Here is a 25158-nt window from a genome sequence, read left to right as displayed (position 1 = left end):
TATATGTATATGTATATGTATATGTATATGTATATGTATATGTATATGTATATGTATATGTACCAAGAAAGTATAACTGTGGCCCACAGTCAACAGGTTTGCTACCCCAGCTCTATACTATGGAGTTCTATGCACTCATTAAAAACTGTGTTTAGGAGAACATTTAATGATGTGAGGATGTTAGAATCTTATAAAGATGGAAAAAACAAAAGATTACAAAAACATGTATAAAATGTTCTGTTTCTTTTTAAAGGTGTGTAGTGAGCTGAGAGGGAATTCCTAATGGACTGTTCTTTTTATTCTGTTCTGCCACTCTGTATTTACTAAATCTTTCACAATAAAAATGAATAAATTTTGTAATATGGCAGTTATTTTTAATGTTTAATATATTATAAAATGATGAAAGGAGACTGAGACAGAGACAAAAGTCCATATTCCATATGGATATATCCATATAAAATAGTTCCAATGCTCATGTTCAAATTATCAACTAATGGCCAAGAAAATGGGGATAGCTCATTTCGTAGGAATTTGGAGACATCATTACAACCATTATGGAAAATAGGTGATTTCTCACCTCTGAGCATGGTACTGAATAACATGGAGAGTGTTCGAAACTTCTGACCTACCTAATCTAAATTGATCCTAATAAGGGAATGGTTTTGGGAAAGGAATGGTCTCTTTCTTACCCTTGTGCTTGAATTAGAGTCTTTATTACATTACCCATAAACTAAATGCTTTTACACTTCTCTGCTCACAACATGTGCCAAACCCACAAGTATAAGGAGGTGGAAGGGATGAAAAAGTGCTTAAGGAACCTGTATCCCTCTGAGCTGGACAAGGCTAATGAGTATGTAATAAAACACATTTTTACTATGTTTTAAAAGTTCACCTTTTGGCATTCTGGAAAGTGGGGGGTCACAGCACTCCATATGGAATCCTCTATCACAGGAGTCACAAAAAAGCATATTATCCTGTAAGATAACATATTAGAGAGTCGTTGAGACTGAAACCAACTAACTGTAAAAGGCCACAAATTCTCTTATTATCTGCTTAACAGTAATTAAATATAACGAAGGGGTACCATGATCCCTGCTGAAACTTGAAATCACGTGTATTTAAATCTTCAAATAGAAAATAGCAACTGTCTACAAGAATGACAAACCTTAACACTGAGAACTAGCAATTTACCTGGAGATGGACTACTGAAAGCCATACTTACTGCATTTTTGCCTTGGATTCTACATGCACTGCATGTCTTGCACTCGATGCACTGCCACCTTAAGGCCTTTACATTTGTTGTTAATTCAGGACAAAATTTCAAACAGGATGGGTGTCCTACAAGAATAAAAAGCAAATTGCTTTATGGGAATGGTGCTTTAGATTTTTTTAAACTCCCATTCCCTCATTGTTCATAGGTAGTGATAATGCCAGTTAAAGACCTAAAGAACTGGAAAATACAAAAAGATCAGAGAATCCAAATGATACTTCCCTCTCTGCCTTTTTTCCCCTGTATGTAACTGAGTGATTATACAAATGATTCCTTAAGAGAAATTTGGAAAATTTATACCAGGTTCCAATCAAAAGTCTTGGAGAACTTGAAGATAACATGCTCAAATCATGTTCTCATTCCTGTGCCTTCTGTTAACCTCTTGCCCTGGCCCTCCTCATCAGCCACCAATGACCCAAAGTTTGCTGGTGTGCTGGATGGTGAGAGGAGTTACCGAAGTTCAAATAATTCCTGCTCTGTATACTGGAATCATAAAACTTAAAATGACAGCTAAGTAAAATGGGCTACTTAATAATACAACTATAAATGCCAAAAAAAAATAATAATAAATAAATAAATAAATAAATAAATAAAATAAACCAACAGTATACAGAGAATACCCCATTGCTGGGATATGGAAAGAAGATACTATTGCCATCTTGCCCCTGGTCCTTGAACTTAAATTCTGAAAGTAGAAGCAGAAATTGTGAATCTGAGAGTTAAGAAGTTGGAAGATCCACGTCAAATGGAATATGCCAAGAAGAACACCCTCAGCAGGTTTCCCCCATTTTTCTGAGTGCTCACCTTTTCCACACAGTTTTGGGCACACTTTATCTAGCAGCACTCACTTCACAGAGCAAAACTTGAGACCCTAAGCAGCAACACCATTCAAGGAAGCCACCCAACCTACACTGAGTAATAGATTCCTCCAAAAGGCTTGGGAGTGTGAGCCTCGTCTCTTTGGAAGGCAGTTCAGTTTAAAATGTGATGGTCTTTTATCACATAAACCTGAGATCCCTAAACTTGAATTTATTTTTTCTAAATCTGGTCTTAAAATAGTAAGAACATTAGTAAATCCCATGTGAAAGAACTTATAACCAAGCTGCAAAAGAAACCTGAGGGTAATAAAAAAAGCAGATTCTGCAATTTCAAAACTGTTTTATAATTTCCTGACTTTGGCAGGCTCATTGTTTAAATATGTTTTTTGGGTTGCTGCCAAAAAGGTCCTCCTCCCTAAAGCTTAACAGGTGCTTCATAAAATTCCACCCACTAGGAGATTTGGCTTTTTGAAGTAAAAACATTCAAAATCAATCATCAATACCGTTAATAAAAGCACACTATTCCTGAGCTAAAAAAAAAAAAAAATTCTAAACATCTGTATTTAAGATGTTGAGCAAATAAAATGTTGTCATAGGATTACAAACTCAGGCTTCAGAGACACCCAGGCAGATGCATTTAACCTATGACACCATTCTTTTAGAAGGGTTCCTCTCATTCAAATGAGTACAGGGGGAGGAAGTTTAAATATATAAAAATGGTATCAATCACCTCTTTCTGCTCAGGAATAGCAAACAAAGACAGCTTGCTTGCCTACTTTAAGAAGTGTACTCTGAAAGGAGAGGGGAGAGATCTACTTTGATCAGGGTTCTCCCTCCCCCCCCCCCCATATAGTTATGGGGGTAAGAACTCAAGTTTTAAAGAACAGCAATTTAAATTCCACGCTTAAAATGGGTCCCATCAGCTTAAAAGTATACCATTTACTTCTTCCCCCCCCCCTTTTTTATTACTTCCTGTAAGTCATACATCACCAGCACATATGACCTCAATTTCATGCACTGAATTTTTCTCTACATTTAAATCTGCTTTTGTACCTTAGCTTAATATTCAGTAACTAAGGTAATTCACATCTTATTTTAGTTTACTACTTATTCTCACCGAGATCCTATGGAAAATACTTTTCAATAATTACACATTTTAAAAATTAAAGGATTTCAGCCACTGTCAATCAAGAGCAAGGAATATTCCTCCTCTTATTGCTTTCTCTCACTTTAAGCACTATTATATCTCAAAACTACCATTTAAGCTACCCTGTCAAATTCTAAAATCTTCAGCCTATCTTCCCTTTAGGCAGCAATCTTACCTTTATTTAGCTCAAGAGAATTGGCCATAGATCCCTTCCAGCTCTAAATTTCTATGATTCTGTAAAGGATGCTGAGGGATGAAGAAACATTTCCATTTTATTTTCTCACGGCCACTTTAAATTAACACAAAAGACTGTAACTGAGCTTGAAACACCACTACACAATTATAGTAATTAGATAAAGGACAAAAAATGCTATTGATAATGAAATTCCTTACCTCCTATTTACCCATTCCAAAAACTCAACAATTCCCTCTAAAATGTAAGTTCCCTCTGCTCACACAATTCATAGTGGTTTGTCTTTTTGGAGTTTGTTTTGTGATGTGCAGTCAACCAGATTTGAAAGAATAATGTGTATTTATTCACTCATTCTTTCTTATTATGAATACATATGAAGCATAGTCGCTTACAGCAGTTTTATCTAGCAAAACCAAAGGAATACTGTTTAAAATTAAAAAAATACCAATGAAACCACAAACCAGTAAAAATAATTTTTGGAGGAAGTAAAAACTTTTTCTCTGTGGGAGAAAAAAACTATGGGCTTTGTAGTAGACAGAACAGTGCCCCCCAAAGATGTCTATGCTGTAATCCCTACATAACCTGTAACTATATTACCTGACACAGTAAACAGGACTTTGCAGATATGACTAAGGGTACAGGTCTGGAGATGAGGAAATTATTCTGGGTTATATGTGTAGACCCAATCTAATAACAAGTACCTAAAAACAGAAGCATCTTTTCCAGACGGGTTAGTAAAATGAGATGATAAAAGGAAGATGTGAAAGACTCCACCCAGTTTTGCTAGCTTTGAAGATGGAAGAAAGGGGAGACCAGAAGCCAAGAAATATGGGTGGTCTTTTGAAGCAGGAAATGTCATTCACCTAACAGCCAACAACAAAATGGGGATCTTGGCACAGCTAACGTACACAGTGGTGAAAAACTGGGAGTTTTGAGTGTGCCTGGCTAGCTCAATTGGTAGAGTATATGACTCTAGGTCATGGGGTTTTGAGTTCAAGCCCCATGTTGGACAGAAAGTTTACTTAAAAAAATAATAAAATCTTTAAAAACAAAACAAAACAAAACAACAAGAAAACCCTGAGAGCTTTCCCTCCGAAGGTCAGGAAGAAGCCAAGAATGTCCACTCTCACCTCTTTTATTCAACAGAGTCCTGGAAGTCCTAGCCATAGCAATCAGATAAGAAAAAGGAATAAAAGGCATCCAAATTGGTAAGGAAACAGTAAAACTTTCACTATTTGTAGATGACATGGTACTATATATAGAAGCCTCAAAAGATTCTATGAAAAACAACTAGTCCTGATAAATGAATTCAGTAAGGTCGAAGGATACAAAATCAGTGTACAGAAATCCGTTGCATTTCTTTTTTTGTTAATGTTTATTTACTTATTTTGAGAGAGACAGAGACAGACAGACAGAGAGAATCCCAAGCTGGCTCCACACGGTCAGTGCAGAGACAGATGTGGGGCTTGAGCCCACAAACCATGAGATCATGACCTGAACGGAAATCAAGAGTTGAACATTTCACCAACTGAGCCACCCAGGTGCCCCCGAAATCTGCTGCATTCTATCCACTAATAATGAAGCAGAATAAAGAGAAACTGAGAAAACAATCTCACTTACAATTGCATCAAAAATAGTAAAATACCTAGGAATAAACTTAACCAAGAAAAGTGAAAGACTTTACACTGTAAACTATAAAACACTGATGAAAGAAATTTAAGATGATGCAGAGAAGTGGAAAGACGTTCATGCTCACAGGTTGAATGAACAAATATTGTTAAAATGTCCATACTCCCCAAAGTAATCTACAGATTTAACCTAATCCTAATCCCTAACAAAATACCAGTAGTATTTTTCACAGAACTAGAATAAACAACCTTAAAATTTGTATGGAAACAAAAAAGACTCTGAATAGTGAAAGCAATCTTGAAAAAGAAAAACAAAGCAGGAGGTATGAAAATTTCAGATTTCACATTATACTACAAAGCTGTAGTAATCAAAACAATATGGTACTGGCACAAAAATGGACATAGATCAATGGAACAGAATAAAAAGCCTGAAACAAACTCATGATTATATGGTCAATTAATCTTTGACAAAGAAGGCAAGAACATGCAATAGGAAAAAAGATAGTCTCTTCAACAAATGGTGCTGGGAAAACTAGACAGCTACAGGCAAAAGATGTAGCTGAACCACTTTCTATTACATCATTGACAAAAATAAACTCAAAATGGACTAAGGACCTAAATGTGAGACCTGAAATCATAAAAATCCTAGAATAAAGCACAGACAGCACTTTCTCTGACACTGTCTGTAGCAATATTTTTCTAGATATGTGTCCTGAGGCAAGGAAAATAATTGCAAAATTAAACTAGTGGAACTACATCAAAATAAAAAGATTCTGCATAGTGAAGGAAATAATCAATAAAACTAAAAGGCAACTTACTGAATGGAAAAAGATATTTGCAAATGACATAACCGATTAAGGGTTAGTGTCCAAAATATATAAAGAGCTGATACCACTGAACACTCAGCAGATAATCCAATAAAAAATGGGCAGAAGACACCGATAGACAATTCTCTAAAGAAGACATAGAGATGGTCAGCAGACACATGAAAAAATGCTCATCATCACTTATCAGAGAAATGCAAATCTAAACTATGATGAGTTATCACTTCACACCTGTCAGAATGGCTAAAATGAAAAACACAAGAAACAACAAGTGTTGGCAAAGATGTGGACAAAAAGGAATTCTTGTGCACTGTTGGTGGGAATGCAAACTGGTGCAGCCACTGTGGAAAACATTATGGAGGTTCCCAAAAAAGTTAAAAATAGAATTATCATATGATCCAGTCATCGCAATACTGGGTATTTACCCAAAGAATCAAAAACACTAATTTGAAAGGATATATGCACCCCAATGTTTATAGCAGCATTATTTACAATAGCCAAATTATGGAGGCAGCCCAAGCGACCATTGATAGATGAATGGATAAAGATGTGGTGTGTGTGTGTGTGTGTGTGTGTGTGTGTGTGTGTGTGTATGAGAGAATATTATTTAGCCATAAAAAAGAATTAAATCTTGGCATTTGCAATGACATGAATGAATCTAGAGATTATAATGTTAAGTGAAATAAGTCAGTTGGAGAAAGACAAATACTATATGATTTCATTCATATGTGGAATTTAAGAAACAAAACAAAGGGGGAAAAAACAAACCAAGAATCAGACTCTTAACTATCTAGAGAACAAACAGAAGGTTATCAGAAGGGAGGTGAGTGGGGGGATGGGTGAAGGGGATTAAGAGTACACTTACCTTGATAGAGCACTGAGTAATATTTAAAGTTGTCGAATCACTATATTGTACACCTGAAACTAATATAACACTGTACATTAACTAAACTGGAATTAAAATAATATATTATATATATGCACACACACACACATATAGACAAGTATTTGTTGAAAGAAAGAAAGAAAGGGAAAGAAAAGAGAGGGAGGGAGGGAGAGAGAGGAAGGAAGGAAGGAAGGAAGGAAGGAAGGAAGGAAGGACAGACAGACAGACGGGGCGCCTGGGTGGCTCAGTTGGTTGAGCATCCGACTTCAGCTTCAGGTCATGATCTCACGGTTCAGGGGTTTGAGCCCCGCATCGGGCTCTGTGCTGACAGCTCAGAGCCTGGAGCCTGCTTCTAATTGTGTGTCTTCCTCTTTCTCTGTCCCTCTCCCCCTCACACTCTGTCTCTTTCTCTCAAAAATAAATAAACGTTAAAAAAATTTTTAAAAGAAAGAAAGAAAGGAAGGAAGACAAAGAAAATGGGGGTCTTGGTCCTAGAAACAAACCCAAGAAAATGAATTCCGTCAACAACTTTGTGGTAATTTGTTACAGCACCAATGGAAAACTAATAAACACTCTGACACTGGGACCCTCGGACTGGCTACCTGATCAACCATCTAGGACAAGACAGGCATAGTCTAGCAGGAAAGAGACACATTAAATAAGAATTAGAACTAATATGTAACAATGGGTAGCTCAGAGATATGGGTGAATCTAGCAGGTTAGAAGAACACCTTCCTACAGAAGAGACCCATAGGATGAATGGGATTAGATGGGACCAGTTGAGGGGCAAGGTGGGAGAAGCTAGAATGTGCTGAGGGACAGGGGAACACGGCACACTCACAAAAGAAAGGTTCAACAGAACTAGTGTGCACAATATACGGGGTGGGGGTAGTGATGCAAAATAGGTCGTACAGGAGCCCAATCTGAAGAGGATTTGGGGACTATATTAAAGAATTTGGATTTTTCCTAAGGTAATTGGTAGCCACTAAATCTGTGAATAGATTTAAAGTTTAAAACTTTCACTTAGCCTTGCAGCATGGAAAATAGATGAGGAGGGGAAAGAGAGTCAAGATTATATTTAGGTTATTATAATAGCAGATCTGAGCGGGTTTGGTGGGAGTGTGTGGATTTACTGAGGATGTGTAATATAGATTAGGACACAGAATCCATGTATTTTCAGCGATTCCTTGGTGTGAGAATAGAACACAGGATGGCTTGTGGAACTGACTGAATAGCCATTCGCTGAAATGGGAAATCCCTGAGAAGAAAGAAGTCAGTTTGCTGAGATTTCTGTTGTTATCGTAGTGTTTACTGTTTTGGGGTGGCAGGGCACTGCAAGGTTGATAGCCTGTTTGGGATACTTAACTCTGCAAAGCCTACAGGGCATCCAAGTGGAGAAATTCTGAAGGCATTTATATCTAAGTATCTGAAGCTATGAAGCAAAGAAGCACAGGGCTAAGGACAGAAGCCTGAAGAAACATTTAGGGGATGGATAGAGACAAAGAAGCTAAAAAAAAATATATACAAGGAAGTGGTGACAGAAAACACAGAGAATGTGAGATCACAGAAGCCAAAAGAAAAGAAAACTTAAGGAAAAAGATTCTCAACAGGCCACACGGGGCTGAGGACTACCTGGTGTGAACTGAGAGATGTGCACTAGAATCTGATATAGATTGAAATGTGACCTTCAGATTTTGCTACATGGAAGTCACTGTTAATCCTAACAAGCACAATTTCAGTGAAATAAAAGGCCATGAGCAAAGTTTCTGCACTTGGATAATCAATCCAGCTGCGGGCTTGGAGAAGGTGGGGTTCATCAGTCCTTCCTCCTCCAATCTATGTATTCCTCTTTGGAGTCCATCTTTAGGTTTCTCTGTAGTCAAGGGTCTCCTTCCCGACCTAATCATTCAATCAGGATCGACTTGGTGTGAAACTGGATAACTAACCAACCAATCCCTGGGAATTTTCTCACAGTGACCCAAAGAAACGAGTGATCTTTCTTTATATACCTACTTATCTGCATACTGCACCTACCAGTTCAGTCTGGGAGAGGAAGGCAGGCAAGTTTTGTTCAGGGTTAACACACAATTAAAGAAACCCAGCAGAGACTTCAGGTCTGAGGGCAGAATGACATCTGATGCCACAGCTTGTGCTCCCTTTACTGTAAAAAGGTGTGGTTCTTGCCTTCCCAGCTGCATCACAGCGGCCTCTGTCTCCAGTTTCCATGAGCTTCCACTTAGAATAAAGCTGTAATTTGGAACTGTACACTTATCTTAGATTTGCTAATTTGAAAACACACATGCACACAACTCATCTGTAAGTAAGATTTAACCACCCAGCAATCTGAGCAGCAGACACAAAATTTCATTTGGTATAATATCTAATACTTATGTGAAGCTAATTAAAGATAATTTGGTCTTAATGAGGCAAAGAGAATATAACAGTGTTAATTTCAAAGTAGGCTGATCCATGAAAGTCAAGTAAAATCACTTCCTAGTCCCAACATTTCCAAAGACCTGAAGACTATCTGATGATTCCCTCATTCGTATTAGTGGTTAGAATAATCCTTCATGCTTGTGTAATGTTTTATAGTTACCGATAATCTTCATATCATTATCTCACTGGATGCTCACAACAGCGCTATGGGTGCAGGGTTGCAGACATCACCCTCCACATTTTACAGATATGAAAACTGCACTTACACAGACAGCAAGCAGAAAACTGGAAAACCACATTTGGGGCTCCGTGCACTCGGCACCTCACCTCTTATTTTTACTGTCTGTAAACCTGAATTATTTTCTCAAAGGAACTTTCAGCAGGAAAAACATAGTTAAATAAAGTACTGCCCATTTGCAGCACTAAGCCACTTTAAAAATAGAGACATTTCTAATTGGCTTACTTTATGATGTAAGGAGAAGGAAACATTTATTACTCTCATCTATGAAATCTAAGCAGAGCTTAAGTGTGACATCATACAAATGGTACTTCAGACAGAGGCAACTACAAACCAAAAGGCACATATGGGAAACACATTTAAGAATGATCCTCCTTATAGGCTGCCATCTATATTTCCTTTTTCTGGTTTTATACTGCTTTGGGTATTTTTTTCACATGAACATTTTACATTAGGGAGTCCTTTGATCATTACAAACAGTTTCAATTCAATCCTAGAACCAGTGGACTCTTCTGAGTGTGAGATAGTGGCCATTTCCATAAGGCCAACTAGGGGTACCAACCTCTCTGTAATTCCCATTGGAGAAACTGGACTGGACTGTGACAATGGGGTTTCTACCATTATTAGAGGGTACTGTTGAGCCATGCCAGCCTATGTTATTGTTTTTTCCTCTATAATTATCAAGTGTCACAACAGAACATTATAACTACAAGAATCCCCCCAAGCTCTCCAAAGATGACCCATATTTTATTTTGATTCTTCTATTTAAAGAGTAGCAAATAACAAAGTCTACTCCTCTGATGTACCAGATGAAGTAAATGTCTACAATGCATCGCCCTGAGCTAGGAACAGTGTTGTTGTTGTTGTTGTTGTTGTTGTTGTTGTTGTTGTTGTTTTGACTAAAGGAGCTAAATCCAGACTGGCAAAGCACATTGAAGGGAATATTAGGTGAACCTCAACACTGAGCCAGTCCCCATGGTGGAGTCCAGAGCAGCTCTTGGAGATCCTCTATCCTAAACAAAGGGACACGATGCCCCCAAGAGCTTGAATTTCTGCCATGACCCATACCTTGACTCCAAAGCCTCTGGCTTTTTCTACCTGAAAGGAGGAGGAAAGGCCGGCTCACAAAATGACCCTAGTTATATAAGCCTTCCAGACAGTATCCTTAGTCCATTCTCCATTTGTTAAAAGAGAAAACAAAAGTGTTTTTGAAGAGAAAACCTAACATTACACCTACATACCCTGGTAAAATAAGAAACTTTAGGGGGAAAAAATTTCGGTGACCTCAAAGTATAAAGGAGATCAAACCTCTCCTTTGGCAGGTCTTCAATCTGGGAAAGACGAAGGGGATTGATTACATCAGAAAATCTAAGATCTACCTGTTTAGAATTACACCTTTATACCTTGTGAAGGAGGCCTTGAAGTTATGATCTGGTAGATAATGATCTCAAATTCCTTATCAACTCAAGTAAGTGTATCAGCAGAGGTAAGGAAATATATGAAGGGAACTTTTCTTCCCACATTTAAGTGCACTTTTAATCTGTCTCGGCATCCAGACAAATAGATACACTAAAAAAAAAAAAAAAAAAAAACAAAACCCAAAAAAAACCAGTGAAGGTAGTTTTTAAAGTACCACCTTAAAAATAACAAAGGGTAAACCCTAGACAAGTGAACACCACTAAACTGATCAGGCAGTTAAACAAAAGAATAATTCATTCAGAATGAGCCTCGTGAGAAAACCCAAAAGATAACTCCAGAGTCAGAAGTGATGAGTGAGGGACTACTTTACCAGGATAAAACAGGGAGATTGTAGGGTTGAAATTTATTAAACTGAACATACAGATAATGTTTCCATGCCCTTTTGTCACTATCCATGATACCATGGGCAGGTAAAGAATTTTAATGAATCTGTAAAGCCCATCAAAAAGACTGTCAGAATGCATTTCTCAGGCAGAGTTTGAAATGTCTTATTTCCAAGGCTCTCCCTTCCTAGAAGGGTCCTGAAAACTGCAGAACCACATACAGCCTACCAAGTTAAACCTTTATAGGAGGAGGGAGAATCATTACACAACACTGTCATTCCTCAGCATGAAACATTTCCTCTATTCAACCATCAAACAGCTGTCAAAAATGGTGATAAGATTTGAAATTACTTGGAGCAATCAAGGACAATAGCAAACATGGCAAATAATGACAATGGCTGACATTTACAGCACACTTACCATAGTTACTGTAGACCCTGTGCTAGCCTATTTACCTGTGTTGTTTCATTGAACTCCCACAAAATCCAAGAGGTAGGTGCTACCATTATCTAATTTTCTAGTGATGAAATCAAGGCACAAAATAGTTAAGTAACTAACTCAAGGTACAGGAACTGGGGCAAGGCTGGCTCTTGAGTTTGTTCTTAACCACTATACTATACTGATTTCCTAAATGACAGTATTCTGTGGCTTTTTGCAGGCTTACTGTTGTTCTTAAAGACAATTATAACTACAGAAATACTTGCTTGTGAATGTTAAAATAACACTGTGGGGGAAAAGTGATAGAAGAGAGAAGAACAGAGAGAAGGAAACTTAAAGATTAACAAAGAGATTATTTTTTTAATCCAATTAACTGCCACTCAGTCGGCTGGAGGGTCTGTGTGTGTATATGCATACATACAACTAGAGAGAGAGAGAGAGAGACAGAAAGAGAGAATGTAGGCAACTATCATCTAATTAGCAAGAAGGAAGACCGGCTTGGTAAGCACAATTTGACTTTTATTTTCCATTTTAGAACTGGAGATGTGGTCTTAAAAACTCAGATTGAGGAAAAAAGCACAGGTGACAGCTACTTGACAGCATCCTGAATACTACAATTTGCCAACGATTGGTCCAGTGTCCTTACCCAGCAATTCCTTGATTTCAACATCACCTTCTTTATAGACCACTCTTTTCCTATCTTATTCTAGGCGATCTGAATTTTTTCATGCCTGATGATTTCTTGACTCTGTCCTGCAGTTTCCAGAACACTGTCCCTTTCATTCAGAGTCACACAGAGCTGAGTTGTAATATTATATTTCACCAGTAGGTGTCATGACCTGAAACACTATATATTCCAACTCCAGGATCTCTTAAATTGAGACTGCAGATTATATAAAACAAGCGATTCTAGTTGTATTCAGCCTGAAAACGTAGAATTCTCTACACTGAATTTTCCTGCAAAATACTCCACATTGAGTTACCAATGCTGGTATGAAATCAAAGCTTAATTATAAGTATCAATACTACTACTACTATATAAACATACATGGTACCTTTATGTCAGTGCTAATATAAACACATTTTTCCTCTCTAGTTGCACTTACTTATTAAATTTAAAACCTATGCTATTACCAAATAATTGCTTTAAAAAACAAATGCAGTTTTGATAGAGATATAAATAGCATACAAGTTACAGAGGAGCAACTATACAAAAAAATACCAACTTACCACTACTGCCACAATCTGCACAAGAGAGGAGTTCTTCTGGTTTCTTTTCACGATTTGATTCTTTAGTCCCCAAACAGAAGCTACATATCGGAATGGGATCGGCACGGGGCTGTGACAAAATTCAAATGAAAAAATACTCAGTTTTCCATTTCAAAATTAACGACAAAATATTAAACTCAAAGCTTCTTATGTATTTCCTTAACAAAGAGAAACTGCTGAGTAAGGGATACAAAACAACATTTCCTAATTAAAAAAAAATCTCTTCAGTCATTTGATGCTAAAGTATTAGCTGAATAATGCATTGAAGTATAATAGTAAGATTCAGAAGTAATTTATAGTAAGCCAAAGAAATCTAAGACCTTTATATATTATATAACCTTCCTGAAATGAATATTATTAAAGACTCTTTTCAGGGGTGCCTGGCTGGCTCAGTCAGTAGAGGATGTGACTCTTGATTTTGGGGTCATGAGTTCAAGTCCCACATTGGGTACATAGATTACTTTAAACAAACAGATTCACTTGAAATATCAATTGTTCCCATAATCCATACGCCTATAATAAATTGATTCATCTATTCAGCATTATAATTTATGAATACCATCTAATTAGTTCAGATTGTTTAACTAAACTTTGTCAAATGTTCTAGTGCAGGCCACTATTATTCATCTCTTAAATTTTTGATATACAATATTGGCATGTTGTTAGGTGACATAATAAACAAGAACTTTAAAATGCTGTCAGATCACTTGGGAAGCTCAAAGGATCACTAACAAGGTCTTTCTGGCACCAAGGTCTTCCAAAGTAAACCACACCATGCCACACAAAGGAGATAAAGTCTCAATCTCTGACATCCCCACATTAATAAAATAAAAAACAAAACATTTGTCTAATCCCCTAGTACCCCTTGCCTCTGAGGAAACTGCTTTTAACAATGTATAAGTCTGCATATACATCTCAGTGTCTGCATTGTTATTTATGACTACCAGTGATGCTAATATTCCCATTCATATGAATAAGTTGACTGTGTCTATAGATCTGGTCACATTTATTTTGAACAGCCAAAACTGTATGAAAATTAAAATTTTATTGCATATTCCAAGGCTTCACACATGTTGTCTCTAGCCATCTGAATGTAGCTATATGTATTTATATTTGAATCTCAAGAATCAAAAATTCAGGGCAAGAAAAGTTAGCATAATCATAAATCTTTTTAATGTAAATTAAGAATAAGATTTTGCAAGGTCTAACTTTTTAAATATGTATCAGCACAAAATAAACCCTTATTTGTTCAGCTACTCTATCCCAAATGCCTAATTAATACATTGCCTGATACATAGTAGGCACTCAAAATATATGTTAGCTGAATAAACGGAAGGAACATATGCTAGTTAAAAGAAGAAACCCTCATCTCTAAGATACGATTTCAAATGGTTATAATGATTCCAACAAATGTCTTGGTTCACTGTGAAAACATGTCACCAAAAAACACAATTCATCTTATGACTGAGGATGTGCAAAATTGTTCAATATGATTATTAATTTCATCATACAATGTGAGTATTCATTATCTTGCCCTTATTTTCAGTTTAATTTGTTCTCTTAATATGCACAGGCTTTAATTTCTGAAGTAGCTATGCAAATGTATTTTTGTAGCCACATTTAAAAAGCAGAGTATAAAACACTTTGTACCAGAAAAACCAAAAGACAAGCAACAACAAATTGGTCACTGACTCCAGCCACAATTTTTTAAATGCCAGATAATCAGCACTGCATAATTATGGATCCATAGTTATTACTTGCAACTGCTCAACTGTAGTACCTTGGGAACACTTTTGTTCCTTTAAATAGCAATTAAAAGAACAATCTGGTTTTAAAGTGACAACATTCCCCTGATAGATTCCAGCTAAAACCCAGTCCTTGTACTAATGGGATTACTGCTTTCATTTGATATAACAATGCTCAAGCCATTGCTGCCATCCTTGCGGTGATAAATAATTTACAAAATGTCACATATCATTCATGCAGTGAAACAAATCCAAATCTGCAATCCCATTTTTCTTTCCCTGATGAATTTTTAGCTGTGAGAAAGACATGGCCATCAGCCAGCACTCGTGCTCATTTTTCGTTTTTAACTAAAGGTAACACAAAGGACAAAGGTTGCTAGTAGTTCATGGCCAGAAAGACTGATGTCCCACACTCTGCCCAATAATAGAAAGCATAGATGCTATCACTTCATGCTACATTCAAGTGAACCCCACCACGCTGATGTATGCTCACAACCATTTATTTTAGGGATAACTATCTCACAATACTCTATAAAACCACTGCATTATACAGAAATGTCTGCCTTGCTGAATTATTGATAATTCAAAGCACTTTTTGCTAACCTCAGTGTAGCCGAGTCTAATTAACTTAAAAAATTGTCACTTGTAAGAAATGAAACTTTTACAGTAATGCATGTAAATGGGTCACAAAATTATTATGATTCACTGTTCTCAATCAGACTTCATATAAACTGTTTCAAAAAATAATCCCTGGTAATAGATTAAAATGGATTGCAGTCAGAAAGTGGTCTGAATAAATGGCAATTCGATTCTACATAAGACCACTGAAGACAAATCATATTTAAGAGGTCTGAAAATGAAACCAAACATCTCCTAACTCTTAATCACTTTCTTTGAAATTTCCTAAAGGTATCTAATGTGTTGATCACATTTTCTTATCAACATTACTGAAAATTTCAAACTAATCTGGAGAATTAACATCCATGGATAGGTTCTGACCCTGCAACCTGCTCAGGAAGCAATTCCTCCTCATCTCCCGTGCAAAGGTCCTGGTGTAGCTGATAGGTTAGAGGTCACTTTATACACTATCTCATTTAATTATCTTAACAATTCTGCCAGAAATATTTATACAACACCCATTTTAGGGAGGCAATTGAGGATCTGAGAAGTTAGGTAGCTTTTCTAAAATTGCATGAGTTCAGCTGTGGAACTGGAATTGAAACACAACTCTGTGTTCACCAAAGCAAAAAGGTAGCTTTACAATAGAGATACCTGCTTAACCAAGTGATCAACACTATCACCGTACATGACAAACTGACATCATGTGCCTCCCAAGTGTTGCACTAAAGGATTCAGCACAGCCTATGTAGTATTTTTGCTGGAATTATTTACCCTGAATCTAATCATAAGGAACCAATCAGGCAAATCCAAATTTAGAGACATTCTGTAAAACAACTGGCCTGGAATCTCTGGGAAATGTCAATGTCACATAAGACCCAATAAAGCACAGAACCAATTTAGGCGACTAAGGTGGCCTGAAAACTAAATACAGTTTGTGATCCTCGTATAGATTCTGGATTAAAAATAATAATAATACCCACAGCTATTAAGGACATTATTTGGATAATGTGGGAAATACATAAAGCATAGACTATATAAATTAGGTAGAACATAAATTTCCTACATCAACACAATTGTGTTTCTATGCGAGAATGTCCTTATTCTTAGCAATCATGTGCTAAAATATTTTGGAGTAAAGTGTCCTGATAACTTTGGCTCAAAAGATGCAGGGGGGGAAATTGTGTATTTGTACATGTATTAAAGGTGATAAAGGTTGGTGAGTCTATGTAAAGGGTACATGGGTGTTCAGCATATTGTTCTTTCAATTTTTCTGCATGTGTACAATTTTCCAAACAAATTACTGGGGATGGGGGTAGGGGCTAAAACAGTACCCCTTCCACTATTAAAAAAAGATCAACAATGGATTATTATGTAATTGGATGACAAGCATTTATAAAGAATCTCAATCCAATTAATGATTCACAGGCAATATAGAGGACAGAGGAACTGTCAACTCATTATAGTGTTGGTGCAAGTACCAACACTCTCGAGGACAAATGACCCAGTTTCCTTCAACAAATAAATTAAAAGGGAGACACACTGAACAAGCAAGGAAAAGAGAGCAATACATATGGAATAAGAACCAATAGATTATCCTGATAATGATTCAGGTAAATTATAAAATAAAACAAAATAGGATAACCTTTTGAAGGAACTGGGGCTAGTCAGCCTCGAACAGATTGCTCGCAAGGGACAAGGTAGAAGTCTTCATCCAGGGAAACTTGCCATGGCTCTGGAATATAAACTTGAACAGGGCTTCTGGTAGAAGGAGTTAAACTTTCCAACAGAAATGTCCAGAAATCGAATGGATTGTTTTTAATTGCTTTCTTTATTTTATTTTTAAAATTTTTGGTAAATTATACACAACACAAAATTTAGCACATTAACCATTTTAAAAAAAAAAATTTTTTTTTAACGTTTATTTATTTTTGAGACAGAGAGAGACAGAGCATGAACGGGGGAGGGGCAGAGACAGAGGGAGACACAGAATCGGAAGCAGGCTCCAGGCTCTGAGCCGTCAGCCCAGAGCCTGACGCGGGGCTCGAACCCACGGATGGCGAGATCGTGACCTGAACTGAAGCTGGCCGCTTAACCGACTGAGCCACCCAGGCGACCCAGCACATTAACCATTTTTAAGTATACTGTTCAGTGGCATTAAGTATATTCATGCAACCAATACCACACCCATCACCAGATGTTTTTCATCTTCCCAAACTAAATAAAACTGTCCCCATTAGATTCTAACTCCCTATTTCCCCCCCTTCTACTTTCTGTCTCCATGGGTTTGACTATTCTAGGTACCTCATACAAGTGGTATCATACAGTCTTCATGGAATGGATTATTTTGGGATGGCCCCTGTAATCGGTAGAGACCATGGAGAGGCTGGATGGGCTCCATCAGGACAGTGAGGGTACCACAGTAGACAAAGCAACCTCACGCAAATTGGAGATCTGGGACTCTTCAAAGGTCCCTTCGAGATCAGATATTTTAATGGTTCCATGGATGGATAATATCTAAGGCTCTTCCCAGCTCTGCTCTAATTTTTTTTATTGATTCTATTTTACTTAAAAAGATATTTTAAAAGTCCTCAGCACCCTTGACCACAAAATAAAATAACCTTTTCTGAGAAAACAGGCTTTAATTCCAATTAAATAATTGGATTAATTAATTCAGATAATTTTTAGCTTTATATTTGCTTATGGCTACTTTTGTTTCTGCCCTAAAGGAAACAACACGTTTGTAAATCACATCAGTCTAAGTAAGTAAAGAAAAATAAAAGTTCATGCTAGATTGGAGCCAGGTGCACATCCTCTTTGACAATGACACAAAAAGAGGCTCTGTCTCCATGATGTCCGATCACAATGATCAGGGACACAGCTCTCTCTTTCCATCATCCTCTATGGAATGATTCATCTCGAGTCTTCTAGAACCTTCTTAAATCTACTTATAATACACACCGTTTAAGTAGTTCCAAATGTTAAAAACAACTCCGCATTTTTCATTCATCTATTCATACTTACATCATTATAAAACCTGGATTTAAATATTGATCTTTGAACCTCAGGTTTCCTCATCGGTAAAATAGGGCAGCACAATAGTGTCTGCATTGTCTGGCTCTGGGGTCACTAAAGTCCAAATGTGTGAAAGTACTTTGTAAACTATAAAGCTCTATTCAAATATTATGATTATTGCAAAATTCACTTTGTTTATAAAAATAAAAAGAACAAACAACTTCAAGTCCTTAATAAATATCAGCACAAATGAATTGTTGTGGAGTTTAGAATTATTATATAATAGACTTTGACTCTGTGAGTCTCCATGATAAATATTAATTTTAGAGGGTTGTTATGTGTGTTTTTTTTAAATGAATTAATCAGGGAATAAAAGAATAGGATAGAAAATGTCTCAACTGAGAGCCAAGAGGCCTGATCTAATAAAAGAAAAGCTCAAAGAAAGAGAAAAGAAAAAGATGCCAAAGGAAGTAAGGCACAAATACAAAATTGTAAATGAATACTACCACAAAAGTAAACAAAGATGAACATAAATCCTTTATACCTAAGTGTCAAGCAGTTCATCTTTGGAGAGTATTCTCAACACTTTAGCTCAGACAACTTAATTCAGTAACTCAGAATGAGTTGTATAAAAAGGCTCTTCCGTATGTATGTCTTTAAATTGCACCCTTTTATCATCTTGTACTGAAACCTGATGTTTAGGTAATGCTTCGCTGTTTACCAAAATGCTTTCCTCAAGTGTCTCACTAGTGACAAACACAGCCTGTGAGACAGGGCTGTGGTAAATTCAAGGCCTCCCTAAGGTCACATAAGACAGAAAGACCCATTCGGCTGACTGCAAGCCCTTTGCTCTTCCACTTTCCCGCGGCTGGTCCCTCATTTCCTTTGGAGCTTGATTCAGATATCCCCTTATTGGAAAGGCTGATCCCTGCCCATTCTCTCTCTGAAACTGCTTTCCACCAGCACCACTCTGGGTCCCCCAGGCCTTGCTTTATTTTTCTGCATAGCATTCCTTACTGCTAGACATATTGACAAATTCTATCATTTGCCTATTTTGTTTCACTTACTGAACTATCAAAGCTCCATTCTGCGGGCAGAGACTTTGTTCACTGCTGTAGCTCCAGCTTCAGAGTACATTTGTTGAATAGATGAACAAACTGCTTTTAGGTTAGGAAGTGGATCCTCTGGTTCAACAGGTTCCAAAGAGTATTGTCCTTTAACATATATCCTTAATAACTATAATATGACATGTAAAGCAGTCATCAGTGGCAAGATGGCTTCCATCACTGTCTAATCTGAAGGCTTTTTTTCTACTCTCATCATTTATAATGAATGACCATTTGGGCACAATTGTACTTTTCTGGGTATAACCTGACAAGACAGAACCAAAATTTAAATATCAGCTGGAAGGAAATTATCTCACCACAATGGGTTGGGACTTGCTCAGCGATAAGTCATTCACTATAGGTTATATATAAAATAGATCTGAGGCCATGCCAGTACCTAATTGTGAGCCTCCTTGCCTTTCTTCCCTCTTAAGAAAGAATACAAAAGGGGCACCTGGTTGCCTCAGTAGGTTAAGCGACCCTCTTCCGCTCAGGTCATGATCTCACAGTTTGTGGGTTGGAGCCCCGCGTCAGGCTCTCCGCTGACAGCTGGGAACCTGGAGCCTGCTTTGGATTCTGTGTCTCCCTGCCTCTTTGCCCCTCCCCGCCCCTCCCCAACTTGTTCTCTGTCTCTGTCTCTCTCTCAAAACTAAAAAAACATTAAAAAAAAAAAAAAAAGAAAAGAAAGAATACAAAAAAAGTAGTAATAGTCAAGGAAGATGAATACATTGCAGTGAGAATAACAAAATTATAACAAAAGCATTAAATCCGTTCAATTTATTAAAAACATTTTACAAGTTTTTTTTTAGATTTTTTAACGTTTATCTATTTTGAGAGAGAGAAAGAGAGAGAGCAACTGGGGGAGGGGCAGAGAGAGGGGGAGAGAGAGAATCCCAAGCAGGCTCCATGCTAAGCATGGAGGCTGACGCAGGGCTCGATCCCACAGCTATGAGATCATGACCTGAGCCAAAATCAGTGGGTGGCCACTTAACCAACTGAGCCACCCTAGTATTTTACAAACTCTGGTGCTTTATTATTGGTAGTGAATAATTTCCCACAAACTTCACAACTGATAGCAGTGGGACAAGAGAGGTTGAAAAATGTTTACATTGTTTTTAGGGTAACTCTTTTTTTTTTTTTTTGGCCACTTAGGTACTCTGCTTGATACCTACCAAATAAAGAACTAGATTTCATTTCCTGCCACTTAACCCACTTATTCAACTGATCAAGCCCACTTCTAATTAGGATATAGATCATGCAGACTCAGGATTTCCCTCTAGGGCAATCTGCCGTAAGATGTAGCCTATGGAAATACACTAACTCTAAAAGTAGAGACTTCCTGTGATGATCTAAAATGTCTTGAATTTCAAGAGGAATATCTTGTTCCCATCGGCATGTGCTACACTGTGGTCAGTACAGCCATGCCTCTGCAGGAAGGTTTGGTGATCAGCTCACTTTCATGGCAGTATCAGGACTACTTCAGATCCTTCAGCGTCACAACAGAACCTTGTTTGTAACATGTCTATTGCCGGGGCGCCTGGGTGGCGCAGTCGGTTAAGCGTCCGACTTCAACCAGGTCACGATCTCACGGTCTGTGAGTTCGAGCCCCGCGTCAGGCTCTGGGCTGATGGCTCAGAGCCTGGAGCCTGTTTCCGATTCTGTGTCTCCCTCTCTCTCTGCCCCTCGCCCGTTCATGCTCTGTCTCTCTCTGTCCCAAAAATAAATAAACGTTGAAAAAAAAAATTTTTTTTAACATGTCTATTGCCATTTTCTCTACAAAAACGGACCCTTTTGTTTTACTCTAAGGCTGTTCTTGCAGTTCTATTATGAATTTTGACCTCAATATATGTCTAAATAATTTTTTCCAGAAGATAATTGGAGATATACTTAGTGTAAGACTTTTCACAGGCAACAATTTTACCATAATTTTACACTTACCATATAGATTTTTATTATATCGCCTCCCCTGCTTATTATACTTCTCTGTGGGTAATTGGTTCTGTGAAGGAGCACTACATTATCCCCACTGGCTCTGGATTGAGTTTCTGCATTACTCTGGGCAAAAGGATTTATTATTGCTAATGTATGGAGATCTTAAATGTGACTGCTGTATTTTACCTTCTTGTCACCATGAAGAGGGTTCTCTGTATTTTAAGAGTGACAAGTAAATTAAATCTAATAAAATAAAAATATTTAAAAGTATCACTATACATATCCATAAATATGTCACTTCCTTTTTCATTTAAACAATCACTTAGAAACAAAAACAGTATCAATGACCAATACTGGGAAATGCGCACAATCAAAAGGCTAATTCAAAAATATAAAACATTAAAAAAAAAAAAGTATAAAACATTAAAAGCATGGCCAAAAAGAAATAAGAAAAGGAAGGAGGGGAAGACTTTCTAAGAAACTCAGCCCCAACAGTTATCAATTGTGTGGAGCTAATTGAAATGCTCACACTGTATCTGTAGTCTAGAACTTGTTCTAATTAGGCAGGTATGCCATTTATAAGAGTGTTGATTAAGGAAAGTGATTCTATTGGAAGGAATCAAATCTAATCTGGTACACTGCATTTAACAATAACATCTCATATTTTGTTGTTGTTGTTATTTGTTTGTTTTTGCTTTTGGAGATAAAGCCTACAAATTTGAATGGGGGTGGGGAAGCCAATGAAATAATTTTGGCTTACCCAGCATCTTTAATTTCTTATCTGGACAGGGACTTACTTGGCTTTTAAGATTTCATCTGAACATCTCTCCTCCACCCTTACCATTAGAAACTGCAGATACTGCATTTATCTTCTTAAGAGGGATCAAAGTCTGATTCAACACAGCTGGAAATTCAACACATGGTTACAGGAAGTCTGCTTAGGATTTACAAACTATTCTGTTTGGCAAGCATGTCACAATATTAGCAATATAATATAAACTCTATTCTAGGTTTTGAAAAATGGAATTTTAAAATCAATTCATATTCAAGTGTCACAAATCTTTAATGTATTTTTTCAAACTTCATTATTTTTTAGAGCAGTTTTAGGTTCACAGCAAAATTGAAGGTACAGAAATTTCCCATATTCCCCTGCCCCACACATGCATAGACCCCCCCCCCCGCTATTATTAACATTTTCCACCAGAGTGGTACCTTTGTTATAAGTGAAGAACCTACACTGACACATCATTATCGCCCACAGACTACATCAGGGTTCTCTCTTGGTGTTGTACATTCTATGGGTTTAGACAAATTTATGATGACATGTATCTACCATCATGCTACCATACAGAGTATTTTCACTGCCCTAAAAAATCTGCCTATTCAGGACACCTGGGTGGTTAGTACATTAAGCATCCAACTCATTTTTTTTTAAGTTTATTTATTGAGGGGGGGGGGGAGAGAGAGAGAGAGAGAGAGAGAGAGAGAGAGAGAGATTGAGAATCCCAAGCAGGCTCTGCACTGCCAGCACAGAGCCTGATGTGGGACTAGAACTCATGAACCGTGAGATCATGACCTGAGCCAAAACCAAGAGTCGGACACTTAACCCACTGAGCCACCCAGACACCCCAAGCATCCAACTCTGGATTTTAGATCAGGTCATGACCTTGTGAGTTTGAGCACCACATCGGGCTCTCTGCTATAAGAATGGAGGCTACTTTGGATCCTTTGTCTCCCTTTCTTATCTCTCTTTACTGTATCCATTGTTTTACTTTTTCCAGAATGTCTTATAGTTTGAATCCTATAGCTGGCTTCCTCAGTTGCCCCAAGGCATCCATTTTAATCTAGATGTAGTGCCTACTAGTCCACCTAGGCACAATGTGAATCACAGCCATTCTCATTACCAATTCCACCAAGAATTGCTACATTAACTGCTCAGGGGACACACAGGCTACTGAATATATTGTAATTAGATCCAAATAGGGAAGTAGAGTGAAGAGAGGAGACACAGGTAGGTGGATACTAGCAAGCTAGAAAAATCACGTTAGTCACTTTGTCAATATTATCACCATCACCACCACCACCGCCGCCCCTGGCAATGTTCTGCATTCACAGAGTTTTATATGTCAGTTGAGATGCTATGTACTATTCAATAAGTTACTGATGTTTACTCGGCATCCAACTATGCCAAACAGAATATAATTGGTACTCCAAGTGCTTGGTGTCACAGAACCAACAGAAGTAGTGTAGTTCCTTTAACATACTTAATTCTCAATTGCCCTGTGGGCACATAAACCATCTGGTGTACAGAATTTCCATGCCCTTGACTTTCCTGCTTTTGTTTTTTCCTCACTTTCAGACTATCTTTGACCCTTTCAATTACAGGAGTCATAAGCGGTAGGAAATGAGGATTGTTTGGATAATCACTATCTGAATGTCAAGAGCTCTGACCTTGTTTTTTTGGAGTCTGCCCTAAACCTCTTTGTGGTGGGGATTCTAGATCTACTAATGCTTTAGGTCAGGCACCACCCAAGCACTTATATGAACATTATTGGTGACACTCTGCTCTTTGGTGCTCCAGCATCACTGCAGGCTGCACTTCATTGCACAAAACATAAGCCTCGCCCCTACCAATGCAAGTTACAGCAAGGCCAGGAAGAGAAACACCAGATGTCATAGGCTTTACCCTTGGGGCAAAGATTTTTAAGCTCAATTTCCTAGAATATTTCGAGTCTTACAGAAACCTACTAAAGGGTATTCATTAGGTAGAGGAAAGCTCTTTATTTCTGTGAAATCTTTTTTTAAAATATTTTAAGTCAAAATTTAGTACACAGTGAGCTCTTTGAAGGAGATCCTGGTTTGTTTATCTAAATTACCACACGTAATGAAGAATTATACACACTGTAGATATTTGATAAATGTGTTGAATATATAAATATAACATTACTTCTCATACTTGGTACTTTCTCATCATCTTCTAAATTACATTTTTACTTTAGTATATAAATGGTAAATAAAGAAATAAGAATATAACAGCACAAGGTTATGGGGGACAATAAAGAATTTTTAATTGTTTGCCCATTTACAACCTTCACAATGACCCTCTTACATTTTTTTAATTGTAAAAGATACATAATATGTACCACTTTACCTATTTTTAACTGTAAAGTTCAGTGGCACTAAGTACATTCACATTATTGTACAACCAAGTTAATGTGTATTTCACATATAATGAAATGGACAGATCGGAGTTTTGAATAAATGCATACACTCGTAACCCATACATCTCTATCAAGATAGAGAACACTCCATAACCCCAGAAGTTCTCTCCTGACTCCTCCCAGTCAATTCCTTTCTACTCTCCTTCCCAAGCAGCTACTGCTCTGATTTCTCCCACCACAGTGTGATTTGGTCTGCTCTAGAACTGCATGTAAATGGAGCCAAAGACTAAATTCTTTTAGTGGGATTTCTTTCAACTCACTGTATTATCATATTCATTCATACTGCTGCATATCAATAATACATTTCTATTTACTACTGACTAGTATTTTATTATAAAATACACAAAAACTTGTGTATTCTCTCTTTGGTTGCCCAGCATTTGTTTTCAGCTTAGAGTTAAAATGAATAAAACTATTATGAACATTCTTACATAAGTACTTTTGTGGACCTGTGTTTTCATCTCTTGAGTAAATACCTAGGAATGGAACTGCTGTGTCATAAGGTAAGAAGATGCTGAACTTTATTAACATCCTGTAACTAGATTAATCAAGAAAAGGAAAAAAGTTAATTA

General features: G+C 37.2%; 1 protein-coding gene across 4 annotated transcripts in view; it reads right to left on the bottom strand.

The window, feature by feature from the left end:
• The window catches only part of KAT6B (lysine acetyltransferase 6B), a 191467-nt gene that overhangs the window by 54876 nt on the left and 111433 nt on the right, over window positions 1-25158 (bottom strand). For all 4 annotated transcript variants that reach the window (XM_040485462.1, XM_040485461.1, XM_040485463.1 and 1 more), the window contains exons 4-6: window positions 12911-13019; window positions 1223-1338; window positions 893-974 (exon numbers count right to left, since the gene is read on the bottom strand). In XM_040485462.1, coding sequence (XP_040341396.1) covers window positions 893-974; window positions 1223-1338; window positions 12911-13019 — 307 coding nt within the window. The remainder of the gene's footprint in view (window positions 1-892; window positions 975-1222; window positions 1339-12910; window positions 13020-25158) is intronic.

This window comes from Herpailurus yagouaroundi, unplaced genomic scaffold, assembly GCF_014898765.1.
Source record: "Herpailurus yagouaroundi ecotype Mexico unplaced genomic scaffold, PumYag 163, whole genome shotgun sequence".
In the NCBI taxonomy this organism is placed as follows: Eukaryota; Metazoa; Chordata; class Mammalia; order Carnivora; family Felidae; genus Herpailurus; species Herpailurus yagouaroundi.
This window is presented reverse-complemented; position numbering and strand designations above follow the sequence as displayed.